We start from the raw sequence: 27,759 nt of genomic DNA on the forward strand, positions 1-27,759 counted from the left end.
GTTTCCTTCCCTTCTCACGTCAATATTGGAAATAAAGACATTTTTAGGATGTGCGTCCTCTTGCTATGAGTACATGTTTACTACTATATCCAGGAAAACATTGACTATATATATATATATATATATATAATATGCTTCAAAGAGTAAATTGTACAGTCTGGAGTTAAACTTAAAAAGAAATAAAGTAATTTTAGGACTATTTTATTTCTGAATGAAATAGGTTACCACAAAAGCTGCATCCAATGAATGCTATAGGAATAGAGTAGTCACAAATAGGTTTGCAAGCACAGTCAAACCTCAATATAACAACCTTTGATTTAGCGAAATTGACTGTAAAAAACAATTTTCATTTCCAGATTTTAGTTCCATTTAAAGCCATGTATTTTTGTTTTGTGTTGGCCAAGGAAAAAGTTATTTGCAAGCATCCTTCCGCAAGAAAAGTTCAAGCGGCTAAAGCACCATCAAAGCACGTGTGCTAGGACATAGTATGCAGGAAACACTGCTGCGCCATTTGTCGCGTAACAACTTGCGGAGGCCGCAGGCGCGTGACAGCTCGGAGCGCTCGGAGCGCTCGGAGAAATCCAAAAACTTAAACTGGGTTGCGTGTCGCTTATGAGGAATATCGTAACAGTGCACCAATAATATTTCAGTTTAATGACATTCAGTTCATAGTCATCTGAAACACGCATGATGCAAGAGTGTTGCCACTTCTGTTGAATACTGCTCACCTTATACTTGCCTGGTGCTAGGTCCTAGCAGCAAGGGAGCCTTAATTAGTGGTTCAACCTAATCGAAGACCCTTTGACGCAAAACTAGGATGTGATCCAAAAGTTACCACACTGCAACAGTATTAAGTGTTTGAAAGCGTGCTAGAAGAGGCCTTGCCAGAAATTTTAAAACTGAGCTTTCTGTGCCTATGTTCCTGGGGTTTGTCGTGGCTCGGTGTCTCACCGAATAAATTGGGCCGATCCTGGAGACTGTGTGGGTTTGTGCCGACATCAGTGCACAAGATGCAACTTTATGGCGTAATATTTCTAATATAATAATTGATTTCATGTGATTCGATTTGAAGTGGAAAGAGAGAGAGGACAAGAAGGAGGAAACTTAGTTGCGAGTGATGCTTTTTCCTGTCCTGTTATTATTTCACATTGTTTCGCGTCCTTTTATATTGTTAAAAGTATGAACCAACTAGCCCAGCAACAAGTAGTGATACGACATGTGTCCTTGCAAAGGTTTTATTGTAATTTATTCTTAATGTTAGCTGATAACTTATTGATGTAGATGAAAAAAAAGTAGAGACGATAAACCAGTGCCTTGTGGCACACCCAATGTTGCCCTGCCGAGGGATGGATTATAGTTATTTGCAGAGGTAAACTGTGCACGCCCTTTTAAGAAGTGACATGACATCTACATAATGCTACATAGTAGTATCTACATTGATTGATTGGTTAATAGGTTTTAATGGCACAAGGGCCAGTTCTGGCCAAAGAGCGCTGATAGTGTCTACATTAATGTAACACTACATAATATCCACGCATTTAGCATCAACACAAGCATCTACACCAAAGAAGCTTTGTGTCCACCGGTTTGGTTCCCCACAGTGCTTAGGACCCGCATAATTTTTTGGCCAAGTGGTGGCCGCATACTTGTGTGGTACTTGCCCATGAAAAAGTGAAATATTTGGCGTAAAAATTGAAACAGAAAGGAACAAAGCACATGGGCATGTTTCTGCCAACCCGGCTGATACATGTAAAAAACTCGTTCTTGAAGCCTTATTGCGTTTATATACACTCTTAAAAAGTTTGAACCCTTTGGGGCTTGTTCAGTCTCACAACAATAATCGTCATCTGCCCTGTTTGTGTTTCCTTTCTTGAAAACTCTGCACTCGCTACTTGTTGAGAATGCTATGTCACGTTGATAATGCGCATGCCTTTCGTGATCTGGAAGTACCGGGTGCTTAGCGTTAAAGAAAGGAAATGCGGGCAAGGTAGATGATGATTATTAAGGTAAAAGTCTTAGATGACTCATGGATCGAAAAATTGACCATCCGGCATTAGCCCCCAAAATTCAAGTGTATGCGCCAGTATTTCGTTATCAATAATAAAAAGAAAAAGCTTGATTATTATCTTTGTTTGCATTGAACGGACAACCTTCTAAATAATCAGTGTGGCCACAAAAGTGTCCGCATGTGATTTTCCCAGTTTTGTTCTTTGCTGAGCGATGTACCCATGTCTTATGACGTTTTGAGGAGTATAAGTATGCTTGCAAGAACTGAAAATAAATCTGTTGTTGAAAGTTAGCGCTGTGTATTTGTCTAAGTTGCCTTTCCATGTCCCTCTCATTCTGCCTTCACTACAAGAAAGTAGAGGGCACCATATATACGTGTAGCCCGTGTAGCTACCCTCGTCGATTAGTGTTAAAATAAAAAAAAAAATTCATTCATTGAACCTGCATATGTGTCTTAATGATCTTCATAGACTTGTCACGGCCGTTCTAACGTGCCATTAACCACACAGAACCAGTGGTGATGTCTAGGTGACTAAAAAAGAGAACAAGTAAAGAGAAAACAAGTAATAGGAAGTAACAACACGTTCGAATGAGAATGTCAAAGTAATTTAATGAATGTCTCGTTAGCATACAGGCTTTCGCCTTCACCTTCTTTAGCATACGCTAAAGTGACTGTAAACTTCTTGTTTTGTGACAGGATAAGCCCCAAAGGGTGCAAACTTTATTTAAGAGTTTAATATGCCATGCTACTTGGCCACGCCTGCCATGGTTAGTAACGCAGTAATGCTGATAAGAGGCTTCTGCATGACAGTGGCAATTCCCCTGTCATCCATGGCATGAATGCTGAAATGCTCTACGTCAGCCACACCCATTGGCATGCATGTAAATTTGAAATATCTATCTGGTGGCCAAAAACACATTTCTTCACACACGAGAGAAAAATGGGAACCGAGGGGCTTGATTTTGTTAATCATGACCACGTGCAGCCAACAGACAGTGAAGCTAAGGAAGGCATAGGGGAAATTAACTGTGGTTGAAATTTCCCCGATGCTTTCCTTGGCTTCATTGTCTGTTGGCTTTATGTGGTCATTTCTTCACAAAGCAAGCTAGACAAGTCTGATTCAAATGATTGGAACATGAGCAGTCTGCTGAGCAACAATTGAATCAAGCGCAAATGGTCAAATTTGTCTTCAATCGTAATGTTTTACAGTGAAGTTGTATATAGCTCCGGCAGTGGTTGATGTCCATCTATCTATGCGTTGCATCGACACGAAAAAATTTTTGTCTACATTTTCTCTTGTGTACTCTGTAGCGCTCAATCTAATGTAGATATCTTCAAAAAAATCAGACTGAAATTGGCCGCTAAGACTGCTCCATCATTACGCCGAGTTTCATTTACTTGTCATAATTAGTTAGTTCACAGTGAAGTTGTAAACGTTACAGAATTCCTATATGCTGTCAATACATGGCTATCTGCAGAGGGAGTATGGTTACAGAAAATGGCTGTAACTCTTGTTTTATCGAAGCTATCCCAAAACAAATCATACTGAAATTGGCTGCTAAGACTACTCCATCATTACGCCGAGTTTCATTTACTTGTCTTAATTAGTGAGTTCACAGTGAAGTTGTAAACGTTGCAGAATTCCTATATGCTGTCAATACATGGCTATCTGCGGAGGGAGTATGGTTACAGAAAATGGCTGTAACTCTTGTCTTATCAAAACTATCCCAAAACGAATCGTACTGAATTTGGCTGCTAAGACGACTCCATCATTACGCCGAGTTTCATTTACTTGTCTTAATTAGTTAGTTCACAGTGAAGTTGTAAATGTTACAGAATTCCCATCTGCCATGCAGCAGTACTTGCACACATCACTACTTCATGAAAGAACACGAATAAATTACTCCACAGTCAAAAGATGTATTCGTTGTTTCCGTCCTTCAATAATAATAATAATAATAATAATAATAATAGCTATGTATACGTAAGTGCATCGATTGAGGTAACACACACCGCAGCTTCATTGCTTGCCCTTCTTCACAGAGTGGAAGGGCTGGTGAATTTTTTGCAGTAAGCGGCAGGCCAGAATAGGGAATTTCTGCATCAACTAACTATTGAAATAAATGCTAAATAAATTTTCTTCATTCAGTTGTATATGGCTGTGACGGGATGCAAGGGCGAGTCTGAATTATGTATCAGTTTTGGTTATCCATTAGTTCGAATATAATGTGAGCTGAAATTTTGTACCTGGTAGGCATTAGAAACTAGAAGGCAGCACTTTTTTGCATCGACTTCACACTCGCTTTCATGTTCCTTTGTAAGCCTTTGTGTCAATCTTGCTTTTGAGACCTAGTGCATTTATTTAAGTTAAAGCATAGTTATTGTATTGACTTTGGTTTATAACCCTCAGGCAGTTAAAAAAAGAAAACTGCAGCAATTCATCTGAAAGAAGTTACTGTTACAAAATAGCTATCCTTTATTTGAATAAACTGTTCAATATTTTGGGTGGTCTGGTCCAAAGGCGAGTTTTTTCTCCCATTAAGCTACTCCAAATTTGAATTTGCTGTTCCAAGAATTGCTCCTATTACCCTGTTTCGAATTCCATAATTTTTCTGCTTCAACATTGTCATCAGAAGATTTACCAGCAGTCTAACCCTTTTTAATGCTCAGCTCCAATACTGCAATTAGGATGTGTACCCTGAGGTAAATAATTAGTGAAACATTAATTAGCTCACATCATAATGTGATTTGCCATGTAAATAATGTCTACCTCATCAGGTAATCCACATAAATAGCCTTGTGCTATATGCTCCAGGGAATTTTTTATAAAATCTGCTAAAGCTAAAAGAAAAGGAAAAATAAAAGAAATAGAGAGGTGTGGTTGTAACAGGCATACGTACGGAATTAAGGATTTTTGGCAGTGGCACTTCTAGAGTGCGAAATTTGATGCGTCATCGCGGCACATCCATTTCTGCACTTAACATAACAAGATGCTGCCTAAATTGTGTACAAAAATAGCCTGAAATAGGAGGGCACCACTTTCTAACTACAATTTATGAGTGCACTGCGGGGAAAGTCTGGTCACTGCAAGAGCAACGGGAGTACCAATTTTTTACAAATTGCCCTGAGCAAGTAGATGTGCAGCATCACGTATGCATCGAGATTTGCTGACAGTCGGGCTGAATGCCAAAGCCAAGTGCATCCATGTGGAAACAGACTCGGTCCAGGCATCATGTGCCGTTCATGCTAAAGTAATTCAGACTCTGAGTCAACCAGTGTCACCCCTACGCTTGTTTCTCATGACTCCTCTGGTGCCATAGGTTCTGGTTATGTTTGGTCTTGGTCACAATTGTGAAAAGTAAATCTTATTCTGCTATGTGCACATTCAATAAAGGGAAAATGAGCCATCCACCCAATTGTAGCAATTTCTAGAAGGGATAACCATATGGGTTCCTCCAAAGAAAAGCCTAGCAGTTGAAGAAAAAAAATAAATAATTGGGTGGATGTCTCATTTTCTCTTTATTAAATACTTCTCTCCACCTTGCGGGTTTCCGCAGAACTATTACGTCAAACTATGTGCATGTTCACGCAATGCTTAGTGCTAGACTTCCCATCTGACTATGTCCAAACCTCCTTCAGTGAGCTGCCGGGGTGTGAGTAGTAGATGCAGTTTTATCAGTGGCGCCAGTAGAGCATGCAACACCCAATGCATGCCTGCAAAGTATTGCAGGCCACATGTTAGTGATTATATTATCAGTACTTAGGGGAAAAATTAAAGAAATTAGGAATTGCACACTGTTGGGTGGCTTTTGCACTTATGCACTGTCTTCTCGAAAGACCTCAGTTGGAAGTTGGCATTTGTGGTGCACACTTGTTGTTTTTATGTCCCCATTTATTTTGTGCCATTACAGCTACGTATTACATATTCTATGTTTGTGTGCCAGTTGGCAAGAGCTGATTTGGCATGCAACTCGCACATGCTTTTGTTTCTGCTGTGTTTTGTGTGGTTCACCTTTGCGCCTGCTTCTGTATTTTTGTCTTCGCTATGTATGACACATAAAAAGTCAGCTTGTGGGGATCATTTTTCCCCTGTGGCATACAGTCAGCCACAAAAGTTTGCGGGATCTGCAATGCGTGGCAGATCAATGTAAAACTGCATTGCTGTGCCGTCTTTCGTCACACAGTGTGGTGTCGAGGCTGTGCAAAGCGCGCCTGGCATAAAAGTTCTGGGACCCTCGGCACCACGCTGTGTGACGATAGGGGCCACAGCAATGCAGTTTTGGGTTGCTCTACCTTGCATTGCAGAACCTGCAAACTTTTGCGGCTGACTGTACATGTACAAAATTATGTAGATGAATCTACATAGCATTGCCGTGATTTTGAACTGACACACGAAAGAACTAGCAGACTTTGGATATTTTTGTAGGTTGTCTATTGTACTGAAGGAAGCATTAGTACTTTCTTTTCCATCGTTGTTGGTCACACTGTGTAGTGATTCAGCAGGCTTATTTATTCCAGAGCATCTTTTCTAGGTTCACTTACCTTTTGAGTTGTGAGTAAGGATGCTCTATCGTTTTAATGAAGCCCTATTTAAGCATATGGCATATTATGGTGTGTGTCATCAGTACCTTATTGTAATGTGTTTGCTGAAAAAAAGTGATAGAAGTATAATAAAAAAAAAAGAATTTAGTGCTTTCTTCTTCTATCTGGGTAGCCATTGCATGGTAGAGCTGAATGCTGAAATTTGATTCTTGACTTGCAGCTTGAGAGACAGAGGCAAGCAGAGGCTGAGCAAACTGCCAACATGATTGAGAATCATGAGATGAATTCGCTTCCGGAGGGTATGGTGGTTGGTGAAAGTGGTGGCGGCCCTGGGTTTGAAGAAGGGTCATGTAGATCGGCGTCACTTTGGGTAGAGAAATATCGTCCAACAAACTTCATGGAGCTGCTCAGCGATGATGTGAGTATTCTACCAATTATGTGTTGCTTTACTAAGCTACGACAAATAAAGACATCTGGGGTCATGAAAACATCAGAAGAAAATCACTTCCTTGGAAAGAACCCTTAGAAGACACTTTCTTTATTGGTGGGAACTAAAAAAAGTTGTCTGAAACAGTGCATGGTTTCAGTGTTCCTCTTCTGCTGTTTTACTAAATAGTCCAGATAGCATTGACTGTGTTGAGAACACTATGTAAATGCGCGTCTGAAGGCACTTCACTCTCATAAAGTTTACACCCTTTGGGTCGTATCTTGTCCCACAACAATAATTGTCATCTGTCTTGCTTGTGTTTCTTTTCTTGAAAACTCAGCACTGACTACTTTCCTCTCGAGAATGCTGTCATGCTGATAACGCGCAAGCCGTTCGTGACTTCGAAGTACCAGGCTCGCAGCATTCAAGAAAGGAAATGCGGGCAAGACAGATGATGATTATTGTGGGACAACATACGACCCAAAGGGTGTCAACTTTTTAAAGTGTTCTCTGTCATTGTCTCTGCAAGCACTGCATAGAAAGAAGTTGGCTTCATGGGAAGATAGGCTAGTTGGAATTGTTTGGATTCTTGGTGGTAGCCTAGAATGAACATGAAATGCAACAAGTAGTGCTGCAATGTAGAATTTCTAGGCTTGTGTGATTATATAATATAATCTTGTTGGTACGATTCTGCACTAATTTTTCCGTATAATACTTTTTTTTTTTCTTTTCCCAGCCTATGTCCCATAGAAATGATGTATTTTCTTACGGTTATTGCGATTGCTTTTTCACCTGTAAATGGATAATATGACTGCAGAAGTGGGCTTTTACTGGTATTTCTAAAATTCACTGCTTTATATTCCTGTGTACTAGCTTGAATACAATTCTAATAACCCACGAACAGTGTGTTAAGCCCCAGCCACACTGGAGGAAAAACGCATGCGGCACTCCCCCGGCGGTAAGACGCTGCAGGGGCAGTGCGGCTACACCGACTGGTGGTGCGCCGCTGCTCAGATGAGTGAGGAAACGGCAACTTTCTTTTAACTTCCAGAATAATTTTTTTTACAGACATTGAAAAGACGAAAGTTCAGCACAAACTAGCAAGCTACTTCAGCATTGCTGAATAAAAGTGCATTGGCAGCCGTTTGTGTGGCATTGGGTGACGCTGGTCTGCATAACGTGTTATGTGGAGCAGTATTACTCGACACCACGCGAACCTTTGCTATTGAGTTTGTCACCAAGTATGCCTATTTTCATACTTTTTGGAGCTTGCTTTGGATAATATGATTTTCGAATTATATGTTTTATTTTGCAGTTCCCCTGAAGATTGTATCAGTGAGATTCTACTATATTCGATCAAATATTATGCCATTCAATATTCGCTATGGCTTGAATTTTAATATTTAAAGTTTTATTGCGATAGAAAATATATGGACACTTCAAGCACATTTTGCCATCGGATTTGGCGTCGCCGTGATGTTCTGTATAAAGTCCAAGGGCGATAACACCTTTGCTGTGCATCGTATGCTGTATGTGCGAGTGAAAGCACGCGAGGGAATCCGATGATTGCCGTTCAACCTGGCTTGCGCGAACGAAGAAAGGGGACAGCAAACGCACTGTCTTCTGTCAGGCGAATAGCCTTGGAGGGAGGGAGGGAGGGAGGGGGGAGGCGTTGTGCCCCAGAAGCTGCGCATTTAACGACCAGGTACAAGGGAAACTGATGATCGCAGCTCAATCTCGCGTGCCATGTGTGGAGGCAAGTGTGGACGTAGCGCGGGAGGGAGGGTGGGAGGCTTTGACTCCGCCAACAAGTGCGTACTTAGTATGACCGCGCACGGTCGCACGCGCCGTATCTTGAAATGGCCAATGCATACAATGCATTGCATACAATGCATTGCATACAATGCATTGCATACAATGGCCAAATCTTTGTAGAAACGGTCTCTATTTATGGATGCACAAATCATCCACATCCTATCGTCAGCCGGTGGCTTTGCTCTTCACCTCTTCGGCAACATTGATGGTGGAGAACTTTGCCTTTAAGGTAGTTTCACGGCTGTGTGGGCCATGCTGCCGTGAAATTACACCTCAAGGCGGAATGCACGTTGCATTGAAGCCATACCTCAAGTTATAATTCACATATAATCTGCAGCTCAATTTCACTGTTAATTTAAAGATTTTTTGCGAGTGTTTACTCACAAAAATATGGTAAGCTTTAAAATGTGTATAATTGGCAGCTACGATTTTGGTGAGCAAGTTGCATTGCATCAAGACAAGGCAAAGACGAGTTTGTTTACAGTTGCCAAACTGATTTCTGCACCTGCTCGGTTATTCAAACATATTCGCAGAGGCCATACGGCTTCCTGAGAGCCATTTGGACGCTGTGATTAGATTTGCGTTGATGCAGCACTAAATTGCAACTTTAGTGACCGACACCCAGGGAAGCAGCACTGGTCAGGCCTAACAGCCAAAGCAGGTTCAACTGTGGATGGCAAGCTGTCACGGGAAGTTTGCTGCTTATCAGTGATCAGGCTGCAAATCATGTGCACCAGCTAGATTGAGGACCACAAAATCGGCGAGCATGCACTACGAAGTTCATCTGTGAACTTACGAAACATAACGGGTTAAGCTTCTGTGTAGACGGAAAGCATCAAGCTGAATTTGTGCAACACCGCATAATCTGCCGGCATCGCACAGTCAAGGTTGCACTTCATGGCGTTGTAACAACGCACTACAGGCAAACATGAAACACTCCTCAGGCCTCAACGATCACAAAATTTTAAGTAGAAAGTAGACTGAAGCACAACAATGAGAAAGAGCCTGTAAACAAATTTCTGTGCTTCTGGAGCTGTAATAAATGTTGAACTTGCATTTTGCATATAGATATCTTAATATTGGCACTTTGAGAATAAACTGACTCCACAACAAACCTGATTTCTTTCTAGCAAGTGAAGAACCACCTTTTTTTTCTAGATTTGTCAGCATCTAGCTCTTACGTCAAGGCTTTATTAAAATCCCACAACTATTAAAACTGTTCGTTTCAAAATATTTGACAGCAATTATTATTTGCTTCGACTTCGCTTCGAACGAAAAAATTGAAATTCGCACAAGCGTAAGAATTTCAAATATACATGCAGCACCCAAAAATAGACAAATTGAACATTCTGGTCTCGCAAACAGTATTTTCATTTTTTAAATCTCCAACATGTGCTTACGAACATGACACATTCCAGAGCAGCTGGTGGTTATCACAAATAAATACTATTCCAATTGTTATGACATGTATCATGACATACTGTCACACTGAAGTGAAATGCGAACAAGCACAAGCAAAGTGGAACGTCTCTTATTTATAATTACCGCACTTGAAATTTTAATGTATGATTGTGGCATAACAGGGTGCCAAGTGCATTCTAGGCCCAAAACTAAGAGTCTTTGAGTTAATCACACCAGTGTCCATTCAGTGGTGAATGTGGATAGGGAAATGTGCGATTAAATTTTTCTTGAGATCAGGTTAATTCTGGTATTGTGATATATAGAATTCGGTACTTTGGGTGTGTCTTGTAACATAACAGGAATGTATGCGACAATGTTGCATTTTGTTGGCGAAAATCTGACCAACAAACAAATAGTGCCTGAAATATTGCTGTATATGTTTAGGAAACAAACCTTAAATGCAGTGCATGTTGCATGCAGTGTTGACATCTAGATGCTCTGTATGCTTACACTTTGCATAACCCTTGACAGCTGAGTCACTTTCATTTGCAAGGGGAGTACTTACATACAAAATTAAAGCTCTAGTCTTTCCACACATTCAGTCACATTTCCACAGTATGTAAATTAGCCATGAAATTGTTTTTACTGTCTCAACCCTGCTAAAGCCTTTCTCATTGTGCATACGAACCAGTTGTCTCATGTCTAATCTATAGCTACCTTTTAGACTCTGGCAGTTTATGATGTTGTGTCGTAAAATTCGTCCATATACAACTACTCCATGCAGTGCTAATGGGAAGTTTATGCACATGTCTTTTCTGTATTATATGAATGAAGTATTGCCCATTGGCCTCTAAATTAAATTCAAAAGTCACTTCATAAGCTTCTGCATTCAGTAAACAAAATTGTGGGCTACCAAAAATCATGTTTCACTTTATCTTGGAGAGGATAGATTTTACATTTACACTGCTGGAGGTTATTACTTGAGGGTTCTTGTAGTTGTAAAAAACAGAAGTGTCACTTAATCTTGCGATTTTGTATGGGGGCTGTAGAAGAGGCAGTGACACTTGTCACCAAGAACGCTTGTCTGTGCCTGACCTGTCTGCTATAACAGCTTCTGATAAAGCAGTGCCGTTAAAATTTTTTTTTTGCTTTATATGACTATTGTGCTAAATGCCTAAAAGCCAAACAAGTCTAATGAGAACTAAGCAAGTGCAAATGGCTTGAATAGAAGCTGTGAACATTGTGATTGGGTACAGTTGTCATACAAAACCCAACTTATTCAACAGGGAGGTGCTTTCACTAAGACTTCAAGAAAGACTTTACCTGTTTTGCTCCTAGGGTGTCAACCGAACATTGCTGCAATGGCTGAAACTGTGGGACTGTGTTGTGTTTGGCCGACCACCAAAAGCCAAGCCGCAAAAGGAGAAGCAAACGGCTGCAAACAACCAGAACACTTTTATCAAGCGGTACATGCCAGAGGTTAAAGAGGTGAGAGAAGGTGCATTATTGTATTACAAGGCTGCCTTTCTCAATTGGACATGGCCACTGCTCTTGGTTAACTGCGTTCATTGTCTTGTTCTTTTGCTTTGGAGTCTCACTTCTGTGGGATATTTTATTTATATTATTTTTCATTGTAATTGTTTTATTACTTCAATACCAACTCTTAGTTTGTGGTTGCTTAGCCATTATCAGTTGTTCACCACTGATTAGGCCATGCTTGGACATAGTGTTAGGGGTACGTAAATACTTCTACCTGTAATGAAATTCTTGGCCCTCACCGACACTTACATGTATTGGCATGCAGGGTGAATGAACTGTTTGTAGCTCGCTAATTTACTCTGGGCCCATGTCATAATTAGTAGTTTGCAGAACTTGAGATACTGAAAAGCTTCTGGCTCCAAGTCTGCTTGATGTATCCTCAAGTGCTGCATACTGTTTGATTGTGAAACCTTACTTTTGTCTACACTACATGCACCAGCTGCACAAGTTAAATGGACCTCTAAAACATAGTTCCCTTGGAGTTGTTTAGTATGTTTTCGTATCACGAGACATCATGTCAGAATTCTATCCTCCTCGTTTTCATTGTTCTTCATGCAAACATCTGTACAGTAGCCATAGAATATCTTTTTTCTCTTTTTTTTCTTCTGCATGGCTTATTGCTCTGCTCCCTCACTCTTCTCACTTGTTGGCAACAAATGCTACTGGTCCGGTTATTCCTCTTTCATTAACTTTATTCAGCAAGTATCCTGAGGTTCTACCATTTAGCTTGTATTAGTAGTACTGTGTTACAAAACAGCTCTAAAGACCTGGGATGTCTCTGTTGTGACTGTTTTGTCAATTCAATACACAGGGTGTTTCATCTAAGTTTAACCAGTTTCAAAATATGCCGATGCACTTTAAGACGATGCGACCGAATGCATGTTGCTCTCTTTTGTATTTAGTGTGTCACACAATTTATTGTATTTTGCTTAATTAGATAATTAGTAAAGATTAATTAACGAACTTCTGAAGCAACGAAGTTAGGGAAAAATTTCCAATTAAGAAGTAGTAGAGCACTTTGCAAAATGTTCGATTAGACAGCTTCTAGCTTTCTATCTATTAAGTATTAGTGTTTTTCAGCTTACTGCAGATGACTGCAAAATAAAGAAAAATAGCACGTGCCATACCCGCTTGCGCGCCGTGATTGCAGCGCTACCAGACTGTCTGCGTACAAATGAACATAGCATCTAACAGGGCTTGCTGCCGCTTAAAAGGCCCCCAGGGCAGTGATGAAGGCGTTGGCTGTGCGATTTACGCCAGCGATGTGCTTCTCTCGTGGCGGTTCATGATAGCGATAAGCAGACGCAGCGGCAGCACACCCGGTTAAATCCTATGTTCGTTTGTGCGCGGAATGCTTGAGAGTGGTGCAATCACGACGCGCAAGCGGGCATGTCACATGTTTTTTTTTTTTTTTTTTTTTCACGGGCATCGGTAGTAAGCTGAAAAACACTAATACTTAATAGATAGAAAGACACAAACTGTTTGGATGTTTTACAAACCGCTCTGCAACTTTCTAATTGGAATTTGTTTCTTAGCTTCATTGCTTCAAAAGTTGGTTAATTAATATTGACTAATTGTCTAATTAAGCAAAATACAAGAAATAGCGTGACACACTACATACAAAAGTGAGCAACATGCATTTGGTCACGTCGTCTTAGAGTGCATCAGCACATTTTTAATCTCTGGCTAAAGTTAGCTGAAACGCCCTGTATATCAGCCTAGGGAAGAGTGAACAGGTCTCTGCGGTTTAATCATAATGATTGATACTGCCTTCAGAATGTTGTAACACTGCTCTTTTGTGGAATATGCTTCCAAAAGAGGTAACTGTCTAAAGCAGCCACCCATTTTTACTTTGAAATTATGGTGTTGGTTATTTGCTAGAACTGATGTGGCTATATTAGAAAATATGAGGAAAATTGCATCAAATGTGGTACTTGTTAAAGGGATTGTCTGGCAATATTGTAAACATTATGAATTGTGGTGCGTCATGTGAAAAACACAACGAGGACTTTGTAAGACAATTTAAGCCTTGTAAAGCATTTTATTTGGTTCTTGTTTCATGCATACGAAACCTAGATATATCCTGATGAGTGGCGGTCATTGTGCCATAGTATCACGTGAGACTCTTAGAGCTATCTGCTTGTGCTTTATTGTGCATTTTACTCTCCGCTGGCTTGTAAACAAACATGTTGAAGTTAACTTTCTTGCTTATACCAATACTGTATTATAATTAAAGATCTATCACTAGAAGCTTTGTCCCAACAAGAGCTACCGAGTGTGTATAGCTTGCGAAGTGTTCAGAGACGCATTTCGCTGCAGTACATTGCTTGTTTCCATTATTTTCATTTGTTACCATTTCCCAGCTGTGTGTACAACACAGGTGATAGGCACTGCATGTTTCTGCGAGCTTCAGTACCATGTCTACCGATAAAACGGAGAGCTGTGTAAGCTTTTTGGAGTTGTCAAGCAGTGACAGCTGTGATTTACCTTGTTTTAGCCACTCTAGAAACAGTTTCGATAACAAAGAAGAATAATCCAGCATGCTTTGTCCTCTTGTGTTCCGGCTTTTGCCTTTCTGCATGTCAACACAAAGCGACACTGAATGTCAGCACGTCAGCCAGCAGTGGCAGAAACACTGGTGCCAAGATTTTACCTGTCCAGCCTTCAGTATTTTGGCTTGCCTTTGTATGCCACGTCAATGCCGACGCTTAGAATTATACAACTCTACAAATGACTGTGAGGGTGTTGTTCCAGGTTCACCTACAGGGAATGTCGGCCATCATGTAGGGATCAGTGGTTGTACTGCCAGCAGATTCCTGCAATCCAGCATCTTTTAAACAGTGTGACGTGCATTTGTCTGCATCGGCCATTTCTGTTGTTATGCATAGATGGCGACCTAATTAAAGTTACCAGATGCCAGTTGCATTTCTGTAACACTTACTTGGAGAACTTGTGAAAAGTCACATCTGGTGTGCGTCTCACACACCCCACTGCACGCCACCTGTACTTTGCCATCATGCTGCATTGCTATATGAACCAGCTTGCAGCGAAAGTTTCAGAAAAAATGTCGCTCTAGCAAGGTCTGTGTGATAGAATTATCACAGCAAAACCTGATCACGCAACACATACACATGTGACGTCAAACTTGCTCTGGCCAGCAAATTCTGTTCTCCACGTGGGATTTTCAAAAAATTGTGAGGTTTGATAATTAATTGAAAATTAATTAGATGATTGTGTTATTGCTGATACAACTTAAGGAGCAAAAGTGGGCACTTGCTTTCTTTCAATGTCATTCGTTTTCATTTGTAAAATGGCTGGACATTCTTTTAGGACGACATATAAAAATACCTGAAGGAAATGTTTAATTTTTCATCAAAATGGGCAATACACAGTGAATAAGGGTATTCAACTAGAAGAAAACAAATATCTGGGAGAAACTTTCCACAGTAGGTCAGTAACACCTGGCAGAACACTGGAAGTGAGCTTCACCCCAATACACCTATGGCTTCGTGTAGAGCTTGTACAGACAGTGCTCGTTGGATGTGAAACAGAGGTGTACATTGCATTTGCTCTGCGTTACCTGTGTGATACCACTGCAGCTGGGGATCTTGCAGCTGGCTTTCTCCTCTGACAGTGCTTTCAAAAGAAAGCAAGTTGTGTTCCAAACTTCTTTCTCGTCCTCTGTTCTGGCCCTAATCCAGCAAATGATGCTTGTTGTCTGTCATTCACTGTTGGCCTAAAACCTTTTGCCAAAAACTCTGTACACTAAACTGAAACTCGGCAAGAACAAAATATTTTTCTTGTGTGTTGCCTGTAGGCAACACTCAGAGTTAAAAGCTAGAAAAGAGACCTCTATTCACTGAAACTAAAAGAAATCTTGAGGGTGTTACTATTTAACTGTGGAAAGATATTATTTATAATTTTTTTTTAGATTGGCGATAAAGTAAGACAGCAAATCGAGATTGATCAGGTATCAAAAAATGCTATAGCTGCCTATATCTGTTTTTAGGACCGTACTTCATGGGGTGCCTGCAGTTTAATAGGATGTTCCACATCAACAAAACAACTGTAGCCAGAAGCGGTATTAGCTCACTGTCTCAAGGCTGGGTTACATATACGTATAGACGTAAATATCAACAAAGTTGAAGGGGATGAAAACTGCCGCTATTTTTAAGGGGATGAATCCCTGTATATGATGTCCTGAGATTGGAGGTTTTATCCCAGCAATGATGCATTGTGTCTTCTTTTATGTTTTGTTTTTAGTTTCTTAAATTTATGTATAATGTAAAGCAATGGGACCCACTGAAGTTAAATGACTTCATTTTTCTTAGTTCTCTTAGTTTCAGCAATTATCAGAACCTTTCTTGGCTAAACTTTAGCTGTACTTTAGTCGTAATTCCTTTGTACCTATGTCATCATATTAATTTACACATTGATGCTGCCCACCTGTACTGTGGTATGTGTATTATATACGAAATAGATATTATGTTACAGTATTGCACATGGGATACTGGCAATTGTGGACACTGTCACTTCTGTTGATGTTCATTGTTGATTCTCTCTCTCTCTCTCTCTCTCTCTCTCTCTCTTTATTTTTTGATGCAGGAATTGGATGAACATAAAAGACCCCAGCAGAAGGCAAGTTTTATGCGAAGCATATTAACGTAGGTTTCGGGCCTTCACGCGACGCCCGGCGGTGGCCACCATTGACCCTGAAGTGGGGTCACGTGACATGACGTCACATGATGACGTCACACAGGCTGCAGATGGGGTCTCATATCGCGCTGTCGGTCGCCTCCCGGCGGTGGCCACCATTGACCTTCAAGTGACCTTCAAGTAGGTCACGTAACATGACGTCACGTGATGACGTCACACCGGCTGCAGATGGGGCCTCATATCGCGCCGTCGGACGTCGCCCGGCGGAGGCCTCCAAGCTTCGGTTCGCGCCGTCGCGCGCGACGCGGCGGCGGCGCCACCATTGCTGCATCACGTGATATGTGACGTCACGCGAGGGATGAAGCGGCGCGCGCCCGCCGTCGCGTCAGTCTCTGTGCCCGCAACCGCGCCAGCGTCTTTGCGCCGGGCGTGTATGCGGTCAACATGCCTCCAAACGCTAAGGACGTTAATAATAGGAATGCAAAACGAAGGCTGCAGCGTGCTACGGAAACCGATGAAGAACGCGAAGAACGCCTAGCCAAGCGGCGCGCTCAATATGCGGCTCGACGACAACGCTCCGAGGGTGTTGCTTAACATGCTTCGCATCCACTGGGCTTAACCTTGATAAGCCTCCCATTTTATTTTTCTTTAACTCTGATGTCAAGGTGAAACTGTTTAATGAAATTGTGTGGCTTATTGTGTAAGAGATGCTTTGATCTATGTTGTTAAATGTGACACTAAATTTGAACAGTATGGCAAGCTGAATTGATAGATAGGTAGTTTAGAAAAATATATCTGGGCCTTTCATTGAGCACATAGCATCAGTAAGTGAGAAAAGAACAAAAACCTAAACAGTAGTGTCGCAGCCATCGCATTTGAGATTGGGAGCTGGCCACCCATAACACATGGCAGACATGAGGCACGAAGCTGGCATACAACACTGCAACGTGTGCATAGGAAGACATGAATCCATGCACAAACATCTGTCCCCAGAGAATACCTGGTGATGGCACCATGGAGGAGAAAGGAAAAATCACTGGAGTGATAACGTATACATACAAAGCAAGACTTGCTGGAACCATGGCACAGCAGTTCACAAACAAAAACAGAGCATTAGCAGATGGAATGCACAAACATCATAAACACATGGAGAAAATCGAAGAGAGCAATGTTCACTAGTGTCCTCAAGGCAGCATTGATGGGAACAGAGGCTGGCACCACTGCGAGTCTAGACACACAGCAATGCAACCTTGAGAGAGAAAGCTGGTGGTGGGAAAAAGCAAGCATGCCTTAAGCAGTACAAGCACAAGGGAAAAAAAATCAGCGGAGATGAGAAAACAAAGAAAAAGTAACAATGGCTGTAAGAAAAACTGCCATAAAGATAGTGACAGAGTAGGTATCTTGGCAGCACACTTGTTGGCAAGTGAAATGCATGTGGGAAGTGCAGTCTTTAATTGCAATTTCCTTGACTGCTAAGTCATCTTATGCGCAACAAATGCTAAGGGCAGGCAAAAGTGTAATCTACTTTTCTAGCTAGACATCACGTTTCTCTTTACACGTTCCTTTGAGGCTGCAAGCCAGTTGTTATAGGTTACCTTTGTCTTCGCATATTACATCATTCTTAATTACATGAATCTGACAGCAGGGCATTGAATTCGTTAGCTCACCATTTTGGTTTAATGTGCTGCTCTTTATGCTTAGGAGGCCTTGTGTAGTAATGGTAGCACCGTGAGTCACATGCTTGAAACAAAATCCTGTTGCCTGTTTCTAGCTAGTACGCGTTGGCAGAAAATGATGAAGGGTGCATGTCAGCCATCTCAGATAGATCTCCCTCACGCCACCTGTTGAAATTCATATGCTAAAGCATACCTCTCCTTCTTGATCTTCATTTTCAACTAAGCTTATGTCTACATATTGTTGAACAAAGTAAATGCTCAGAACAACAGAAAGCTGAGCAAGTTGGTAAGGATTCATGGTACGGAAAGGCAGGCAAACAAAACTTGGGCACAAAATGGTGTTTGTGTTACAATTCTTCTATTGTCTGTGTTTTATATGCCTGCCTTTTTGAACCAAGAATAGTAATGCAGGGAGCAGGGGATGTACTGACAGCTCGACGAGGTCCCTATACCCTTAGAAGCAGGTGCTGGCGAGACAGCAAATAAGATTCCTTTTTAGAAAGCAACTATGGATGCCCAGGGAAGAAAAAAAAAGACAGTTATATAAATATGTATGTAGCAGTGTTTACAATGTAAGGTTCACACAGTTTCACAAAAGAATAAGTGACAATGCTGTTGTACATGTAATGCATAAATGGAAGTACATAGAAAGAATTTAGTAAGTGCACTTTCAGTCAGCTTGCCTAATTTCAGATAAATTTGTGCCTAAGAAGAGTAGCTCATTCTAAAATTGGCTTATACGATTTTCTGTACTGTCACATCTGTTATTTGTTCCGGGACCTTAATCTTCCTCTCCCTCTTGAGGTCATGATTTTTTTTCCCACTGAGTCAACATTCGATAGCATTCTTAACTCTTCATTACAAACTAAATGCATAAAAGCCTTTCATGACCATGTATTGTTTCTTGCTATTTTTTAGTTATTGTTATTGGTGGCATCCTATAAGCTTGTTTAATTTATTGGTGCTCTGGTACATTCTACTTTGTTTAGTGTTATTTTTTTTATATACTATGCGCACAAGCATGTTTTGATGAGATGAGTGTTCAAAGCTGTGACTTCCATAATTTGCATTTTATAGGTCATTCTTCTTTATGGGCCACCAGGGCTTGGCAAGACAACCCTGGCACATGTCATTGCAAGGCATGCTGGCTACAATGTTGTGGAGCTCAATGCCAGGTTGGAGTCACTTAATTTTCCAGTTCCTAACAGTCTAATGTAGTACTGGAGTGGTTCTGCATCTCTACTGTTCTGAGGTTTTGATTATCTTGTGGCAATGAGAGAATACAAAGTTGGAAAGGGAATATCATGCTTGCACGTGTTGAAGATAGTGTCAAATGTTTCCAATGGATATGTGTACTTATTGCATCGTACACTATACATGTGGCATGCTTCCCATAAACTGGTGGTCGGCTGTGAGCTTATTAGAGCAATGCATGGTTTTCTAGTAGATGGCAAGCATTTGGTTATCATTTTGCTAGTGTTCTAGTATAATTTTTCGGGGGGTCTGGTTAAAAGAACATATATTTAATATGTCACACTCTCCCTTGCCAGGTCTGGATATATCGTATATCAAGTAGTCAAGCACAGTCTGTAGCGCGCCTTACCATATCAAGGTTTGAATATTCCTTAACATTGTGCTATGGAAGGGACCTGAAGTGCAAACGAAAGACTACGGTTTCAGCAGAAGCCAGCAATTTTGGTGGAAGCAGTGAGTGCAGAAACATTGTGACTGAAATTGTAGGCCCAGCTTACAGCAGGAAAGAATAAAGTGCATCATTGTTAGTTTGGCCCCTGACACCGTCTCGCGTCTTCTGAAGCTGGGATCAAGGCTATACATGTGCCATGTTGAGGAATAGCACTGATTAAAGGATATGCGTAGGAGCATGGAACAGTATTTTTATTGCTTTGAATTCCTTGAACTCAGCTGTTACTGTGGTATTTAAATTATAAAATATTGGGGGACAGTATTTCCTGGACATGGGCACTAGAAGTGTCATGTGAGACCAAACTCTTTGACTGAATATAGCTTAGGGCCTTGTCTAACTATGTAGCTGTTATCGGTCTCGTGCCTTGAATAATCTGTAAACAATATTGATGTAAGCTGATGTTTGAATTTCTGCACCAATTTAAACTCTAATGGAAAGTAGGCCTGCATACTTGAGGGCTCTTGCAGCAGCAATAATAACGCTACAGGTCACTAATCAAAACACATGCACAGTTCATTTTAACTTCTGGGATGTAGACTTAAACATGTACACTACCGCTGTAAAGCAAATACTGCACGAGATGAAATCTGTAGTACGGTCACTGTTTACAGGACTGCCATCTCTGCTGCTTAGCTGATAAAGTTAGTGTGTTGTTTAAGGCTTGTAATAAAGCTCTCATTCCTGTCCTTGCAGTGATGACAGAAGTCCTGATGTGTTCAAAACTACTCTGGAAACTGCCACTCAAATGAAGGCCGTCTTAGGACAGGACCCACGACCAAACTGCCTTGTCATTGATGAGATTGACGGCGCACCACCTGTGAGATGCTCCTTTTAACTTCTCATCCCATTTGTGAATGGTTCTAGCCTGACTGGCTAGCCGTTAGTGTCACTAGCATTGCAAATTTACTTATTTATTCAAAGTACATATAAACCTTGGTATAATAAAGTCGGTAGAATTGGCAATTTGCTTCATTATATTGAAACTTCGTTATATCGAAATTTCACCTTTTATGCAAAAAGTACAGTCACTGATAAATTTTGCTTACACGGAAAAGGGCCACAAGAATTTCAGAATTATCGGGCAACTGGAAAAAGCAGATTTCAATGAGAAAAAATTCAGTTCGTTGAATTTGAGAGTTGGCGACAAAAAAATTCGGTTTCACACCCTGTTGATGATATCTTCACATTGGCCGTACAAAGTGAACCCAACCACACTTTCGCGCATACAATGCTCCTGCAGCTGATAGTGTCGCCTGCAGTGGGACAACTCTATCACGAAAAGCGCTGGCAGCGGGGAGTGCATGCTTCATCTGCTTCTCGCTTCTATGGGTCTCTGATACTCAAGATTACACAACCTCCAGTACTAAACGTGTGGGAACACAGAGCATGTTTTCATGCCATCTCTGTATGCCCACTCTTTGCATATGGGCAGATTACCTCTAAGATAGGGTGTGTGGCCTGCATAGGCGCTCAGCTGGGCTGACAGCTACGCGAAGCCACGACCACGGTAGAAAAGAATGTGCGGCGACCTGCCCCCCTTTCCCTATAACCCCGCCCCCTCTAATTATGTGCACTTTATCGCGTTACTTTGAGCTCACTCCATTCCCCCTTTCCCTTTGCTCTCCCGGGAAGACAGTATTCATCAAGCAACATCCTTCTCGACTCACCCTAGCACACTTTCACACACACCCGAACCATACAGTGCATAGAGCGCAATAGGATCGTTTCGCACTGAGGTTTTATAGGGAACATAACGCTTCGACAGTCGGTCGTGCGGCACGCAATTTGAGTAGTGTGTCCCCAAGTAGCCATATGTAATTCAATCATATGACCATCTGCGTCCACAGAAGTTTCCATTTATTTTCTCTGTATTCCTTCGTGGCGGCAGAAAAATTTCATTATATTGAAGTTGTGCATGCACACACTTCATTATATAGAGGTTATAAATACATAGTGTTCTATGGACAAGAAGTTAAAAAATTTTACATACTTCGTTATGTCAAGAATTTTGTTAATTGAAGTTTGTTATGTCAAGGTTTACCTGTACCTACAGGTCTCTATATCATGCATAAGGAGAGCTAGTACAATAGTATGGCAGTGCAAAAAGCAGTAAAGTAAGTTCGAAAAATATACAAAGCTTATCAACAATACAAGCATAAACACAAGCATAAACACAGGCATAAATGCAGGCAACAATGTAGGCATAAATCCATACGTTAGGAAAATGCATAGTTAACAAGAAAGGCAGTTAATGTACTACATGAAGATACATAAAACACATCAGAAAAGAAATATACGAAGTGTTAAATAGCTAAAAATTTAAACTGAGTGAATACAACCTTTGTCCGTAGTGTTCCGAGACTGAGTCCATTAAAAAAAAAATGTGTTTAACATTGAAATCATTTGTGCAGCACCCCTTCGAAATAGTCTCCCTTGCAGTCTATACATAGCTTCCAACGCTTCTTGAGGTCTTGGAAACAGTTGGAAAACGCTCCTTTGGCAGGGCTGTCAGCTCCTTTGTCGTGGCGTCTTGAATGGCCTCCACACTCCCCATCCAGCGACCTTTTAGGGCTCTCTTCACATGAGGAAACAGGAAAAAATCGCATGGGGAGAGGCCATGCGAGTATGGCGGATGGGGAAGTACAGTAATGCTGTGCTTGGCGAGAAATTTTGCCACGCTGAGAGCAGTGTGCGGCCTTGCGTTATCGTGGAGAAGGCTCCATTGTCCAGATGCCCATAAGTCAGGGCGACGGCGTCGCAGTGCATCACGCATGTGTTGGAGCACGCGGATATAAAACTCCTGATTCACTGTCTGCCCTTGTGGGACGCACTCATGGTGTATGACACCTCTGGCATCTAAAAAAGCTATCAGCATCGTCTTTGTTTTGGTCTTCTGTCGCCGCACCTTTCTCGACGACGGAGAGCTTGTGGACCGCCATTCGGTGCTCTGCCTCTTTGTTTGAGGATTGTATTGAAAACACCATGTTTTGTCTTCAGCAATGAGGCTGTCAATGAATGCAGCATCCTTCTCTGCCTCGGAGAGCAAATCAGTGCTCACTGATGCCCGCGTGTCCTTCTGGTCCTGTGTGAGGGAGTGCGGCACAAGTCTGGCATTCAGCTTTCGTTTCCCCATGTTCTCACGCAAAATTTGGTGGCATGTTGTCTTACTAATGTCGAGAGCATCTGATAGCATGGAGACTGTAATGGTGCAGTCTTGCTGTACGATCTCCCTGATCTGACTTACGTTATTTTCATTCCGTGAGGTTGCTGGGTGCCCCTGCCTCGTGTCGTCTTCCACCGACGTTCTCCCCGAAACAAACCTCTTGTGCCACTCGAAAACTCGCGCCCGCAATAATGTCTCGTTGCCGTAAGCGTCACGAAGGAGCTGATACGTCTGTGTGGCTGTCTTGCCAAGCTTCACCCAGAATTTTATGTTTACACGCTGTTCGAGGTGGATGTCCATCTCTCCACATTCACTCACAGTATAATGCACAGACGACTAGTGACAACGTATTTTTCTACATGTAGCGCCATCTAGCAGCTGCCACAGCAATTAACATAAATAGCTCAGGTTAGCCCAAAAAGATGGCGCTACACATATGCACCAACATTTGTTTTGGGGAATCATTTCTAGAGAAGATAATAAATCAGTCTTGAAACTTTATGGACAAAGGTTGTAAAAAGCAGATCAAGAATTCTCAAAACCACAATGTGTGAATACCAGAAGAATGTGTCATATTTGTGTATTTTTACTCATTATGGCCATTTCTTCAAGTTGTCTAGTTGTCTTTCTTCCCACTTTCATTTCCCTTTATCTTATTATTTCTTCGTTTCAATTAAAAATGCAGTTAATCTCTCCTATACTTTCCTTGGCCTAATTGTCTGTATCTTCATATGTTTTTTTTCTACCCTTTAACTCCCAAGTTCTTTCTAAAAAAATTTATTCTGGGAGAATTTAGCACACACTATTGTGATTAAAAAATATTACGTGTCATAGTTTATACCATCCATATTCACCCTAAATACAGAAGAAACCTTGTTCTGAAAGGTTGTTTTTCTTTCTTTTTTCCTCAGTGTACTTAAGATTTGAATATTATTTGTTGTAAACCATGAATATGAAACAAATGTATGCCACAATATAGTATGCATGGTGCAACTTCACATACTGAAAAGAGCTGACCACCATGGTTTGTTTCCAGTGGGCTAAGAAGCAGCGGCCTGAATGGTTACAGCTCAAGCTTAGGAGTTAAATGTTCACAATCAGCCAACACATCCTGCTGAATTTTTGAAGCAATAGTTTGTGTGTTTTGAATTAACATCTCCACCGTACCAAACTTGCTGATATCTCACACGTGAAATTGCGTTCAATAGGTGATGAGTCCTTCCTACGGCTGTGTGCGTTAGCATCATACACCTGTGCAAATTGGTGGTTGACTCATCCATGGCTACAAAGTAGTCTGCTTTGTCCACTGCTTTGATGAAGGTTGCACCAAAAGTACAGAAGCAGCTGAATATAGTGTATGTACTTGGTCATCTGGGAGGTCGTGGATGTTTTGCTACCTTGTTCTTTCTTGTGTGCCCATGAAATGTGAGTGACCACTTTTTCTTTGTGGTCATTTTTCTGGCTAGGAGGAGGCCACACACATTCGGGTAGAAAAAGCATGTGTCTGCATTGCCTTCTGCTATGCAGCATAAATATGTGTTATTTACTTCCACTTGATGTTGCCTAGTAATTTTAGCTAATACATCACTCATTTGTTACCTGCTCCTACATATTTATAAAGAAATGGTATTTTGTGGCTTATCCTTAGCAGGCTGTGTTGCTGAGATGACGTTTTTTTTTTTTACTCCCTTGTCTCTGTGTGACCTGCTTTATATATATAGCTAAAAAAATTGCATCAAGATTAGTTTGTTTATCGTGTGGTGGCTTAAACTGTAGAAAGTGACTAATTTGTCCTGTTAGAGCAGAAGAATTTTGTGCCAGCATTAAACAGTCGACCACGTTTACATGGAAAACTATGCTAAACTCACTGTGACATAATCTTGATAATGAAGTATGAATCTTGTGAACGGCAGAAATTTTCTTATCTGAAGGTTGTGTGATGCAAAAATGAACTGAGTCAGTTCACCAAAGTAACTGAAATAGGTGCTCACAGATTAACTTCCTCTCCGCTTCCTCTAACACTATGGCAGAACTTAATAACTTGGCATGCCTGTGCACATAGAGTTTATTGCAAAAATTACTAATGGGAAACCAGGCACTTGTGTCTGTGGGGGCTGGCAGTTGAGCCATCATGGGAATTATAGGTAGTAAATGGATTTGCATTAACTACAGTGACAGAGTTTGCAGCACCAGAGTTGCCACTAGTAATTTTTGAATTAAAGTATATGCATGCAAGTGCAAAGAAATGCTCATGAGACAAGTGTTCACATCTTTTAGCACATGCTGCCATGGTATCTATGCTGTTTGCTTTTTCCCCCTGCTTGTAGCTGCTTCAGCAAAGGCTATTATAGTTGGGAGCAAAATGCAGCTGTTTCCTTTTTCACATCATTTGACATGGCATAAGCTTTGTTTTTCAGTCAATTCAAAGGCTGATGAGGATACCAATTGTTGCTTGTGTTGCTGTTTGAGCATGAGCTGTAAGGTGTATACAGATAAGATAGCAGCCATGTGACAAAGGCACCTGTTGGTCTTGGAAAAAAAGCATGAAGCAATGACAGACGGGTCACAGTGCTTCTCACAACTTAGTTGTGTCATGTCTGTCTTTGCTTTCATGTTCTTGTTCTTTATGTTTTTGTTTCAAGATAATTTCAGTCTCACTCACCCAACTTGCAGCTCTTCTACTATTCGATTAGTGTTGTATTGTGTCACCACTGCATTACCCAAGCATGATCCTTTCTGGCCCGCAGTGATTCTGCACACACCAAAAGGCACTGTCCACTGTCATAGGGAACCTGGCAGCCATGGGAAGAAGGCATCCTTTAATCAGTGCAGCACTTTGTTGTGTGTTGTAGTCTGTGAAATCACTGCCCACTGATAATCTGTGGTGGCTCTGTATGTCTCTTAAAACATACCTGTTTTTGCTTCAGTTGGCTGGGTGTCTCCTAACCGGGAAAACCGGGAATTCTCAGGGATTTTGAATAGTCTGGAAATACTCAGGGAAAACTCAGGGAATTTGTGCTTCTATCAGGGAAAATTAGCTGTATCTTTATTGAAAGGCAACGAAAGTCGCGGTAATGCTGGCTCGGGTCATACAGAGGAATCGTAACAAATCGTCCTTGACACCGTGTCGTCGGCTGGAGGAGTTACCAGTGTACAGTCAGCAACCGACTTTCCAGACGCCTGACAAGTCGGACGGCTTCGCGGCACCACCACATATCCCATAGAGTCAATGTATAGGAACGTCTGAATTTTGGACGCAAGAACCTTTCGTGGTCCGATTTTCTGAACTTTTTGCCGTGACCGCAGGCTCGAAACGGCATTAACCAAAGCCACCACCGCCGCCATTTTGATAACCTCGTCACCTCGAACCGGCGCTCTCACACGCAGATCCGCTGGCAGCCGTAGCCATTAACGCCGCAACCCTAGGCCTAGCTGCTTTGGCGTTCGCTATTAAACTTCTTGCTGTTCTCGATGTCAGCAATGGCACCGACTCCGCCTTTGTGGTCCTTGCGATTGGCTTCAAAGCTCGGAAAGCACGGCGCGTTGCATAAGACGGGTTCCGAAGGTCAGCTTTGCCTTAATACAGAAATGTTACGCGGTGAAGCATACGCAAAAGTATTGCGGGGAAACAAGCGTGTGAAGGGGCAATTGTCACGGTACACATTATGTATTCCTTAATTATACACGCGTGCACCCGCCATCTCCTGTCACAGTACGAGCACCGATATGCCTAATAGGTGTACTGGCAGGTCTTGAAGGCCTTGGCAATGACAGATATGCATTCATTTTTTCAAACTGCCCAATTTTTCGGGTGTTTTCGCGGCCCCTAGGGAGTCTGAAAAGTGGGACGTTGACTGTACAACTTACCAAGAGAATGCTTCAAATGGTCCGTGGAGCGAACGTGCGGCAGAAGGAGGACGAGAACAGGAAGAACCTACGCATTGAGGAATGAACGGGAAAGGAAACATGCAGCCACTTCTTTGAAGGAGCTTGAGCTCAAAAAACAAAGTGTTGGCTGAAGCCGAGATGCAGGTGTCCCTCTATCTAAGCCAAAATAAACTCTTTAAAGTAGTGAAATGCAACACTGAGGCATTGTGCGTGGGCTGAGAGTATGTGAGGGCACATTGTGCTCTTGGTAACAGCGCAAAGGGACACAGACAAAAAACAAAAACACGACAACACGGGTGGCTGTGTTGTCGTGTTGTCGTGTTTCTTCCTTTTGTCTGTGTCCCCTTGCACTGTTACCAAAAGTACAATGAATCCTAACCAACTCGCCCACTTTGCTATCTTGCTTCAGCATATGTCAGGACAATTGAGGATGACTTACCAGCTGTTGATAGAGAATCTCACTTGTGACAAAGTTTGCGCCTTATGCCAATGAGCTTGCTATTAGTTGTTAGAAATAGCTCATGTTCGAAAATATTTGCTTCTGCATGCATATCCATTTTATTCGTATTTGAGAATGTTCGACTTGATTTGCAATAGGTTGTACCATTTCTTTCAAATATATTTTATTCACGGTGCATTTGACTAACCCCTCCCTTCTGTTTTCTTTTTGAATAAAATAAACATTGCTCCTTAATATTCAAACTGGATTAAGTTTCTTTTATTTTTTAACATGCTTACTAGAGAGTGAAAGCATTGGGCGACATGGTGTCAGCCCATCTTGACATAAAACAAAGTTTTGTGTCACTCGGGGAATTTCGCAATGGCACCCAGGGAAAACCTGGAAAACTCAGGGAATTTAGAGGTGTCAACCTGGTAGACACTCTGGTTGGGCAGGGTAGTCATTGTAGCCCATTGCACCAGATTATTGTGATTATTATG

General features: G+C 41.5%; 1 protein-coding gene across 1 annotated transcript in view; it reads left to right on the forward strand.

Moving 5' to 3' along the window:
- cutlet (chromosome transmission fidelity protein 18 homolog) overlaps nucleotides 1-27,759 on the forward strand; it is a 117,650-nt gene that overhangs the window by 29,817 nt on the left and 60,074 nt on the right. The window contains exons 5-9 of the mRNA XM_050196797.3: nucleotides 6,771-6,968; nucleotides 11,532-11,681; nucleotides 16,338-16,370; nucleotides 19,142-19,239; nucleotides 20,463-20,586. Coding sequence (XP_050052754.1) covers nucleotides 6,771-6,968; nucleotides 11,532-11,681; nucleotides 16,338-16,370; nucleotides 19,142-19,239; nucleotides 20,463-20,586 — 603 coding nt within the window. The remainder of the gene's footprint in view (nucleotides 1-6,770; nucleotides 6,969-11,531; nucleotides 11,682-16,337; nucleotides 16,371-19,141; nucleotides 19,240-20,462; nucleotides 20,587-27,759) is intronic.

This window comes from Dermacentor andersoni, chromosome 1 (assembly GCF_023375885.2).
Source record: "Dermacentor andersoni chromosome 1, qqDerAnde1_hic_scaffold, whole genome shotgun sequence".
Taxonomy (NCBI): Eukaryota; Metazoa; Arthropoda; class Arachnida; order Ixodida; family Ixodidae; genus Dermacentor; species Dermacentor andersoni.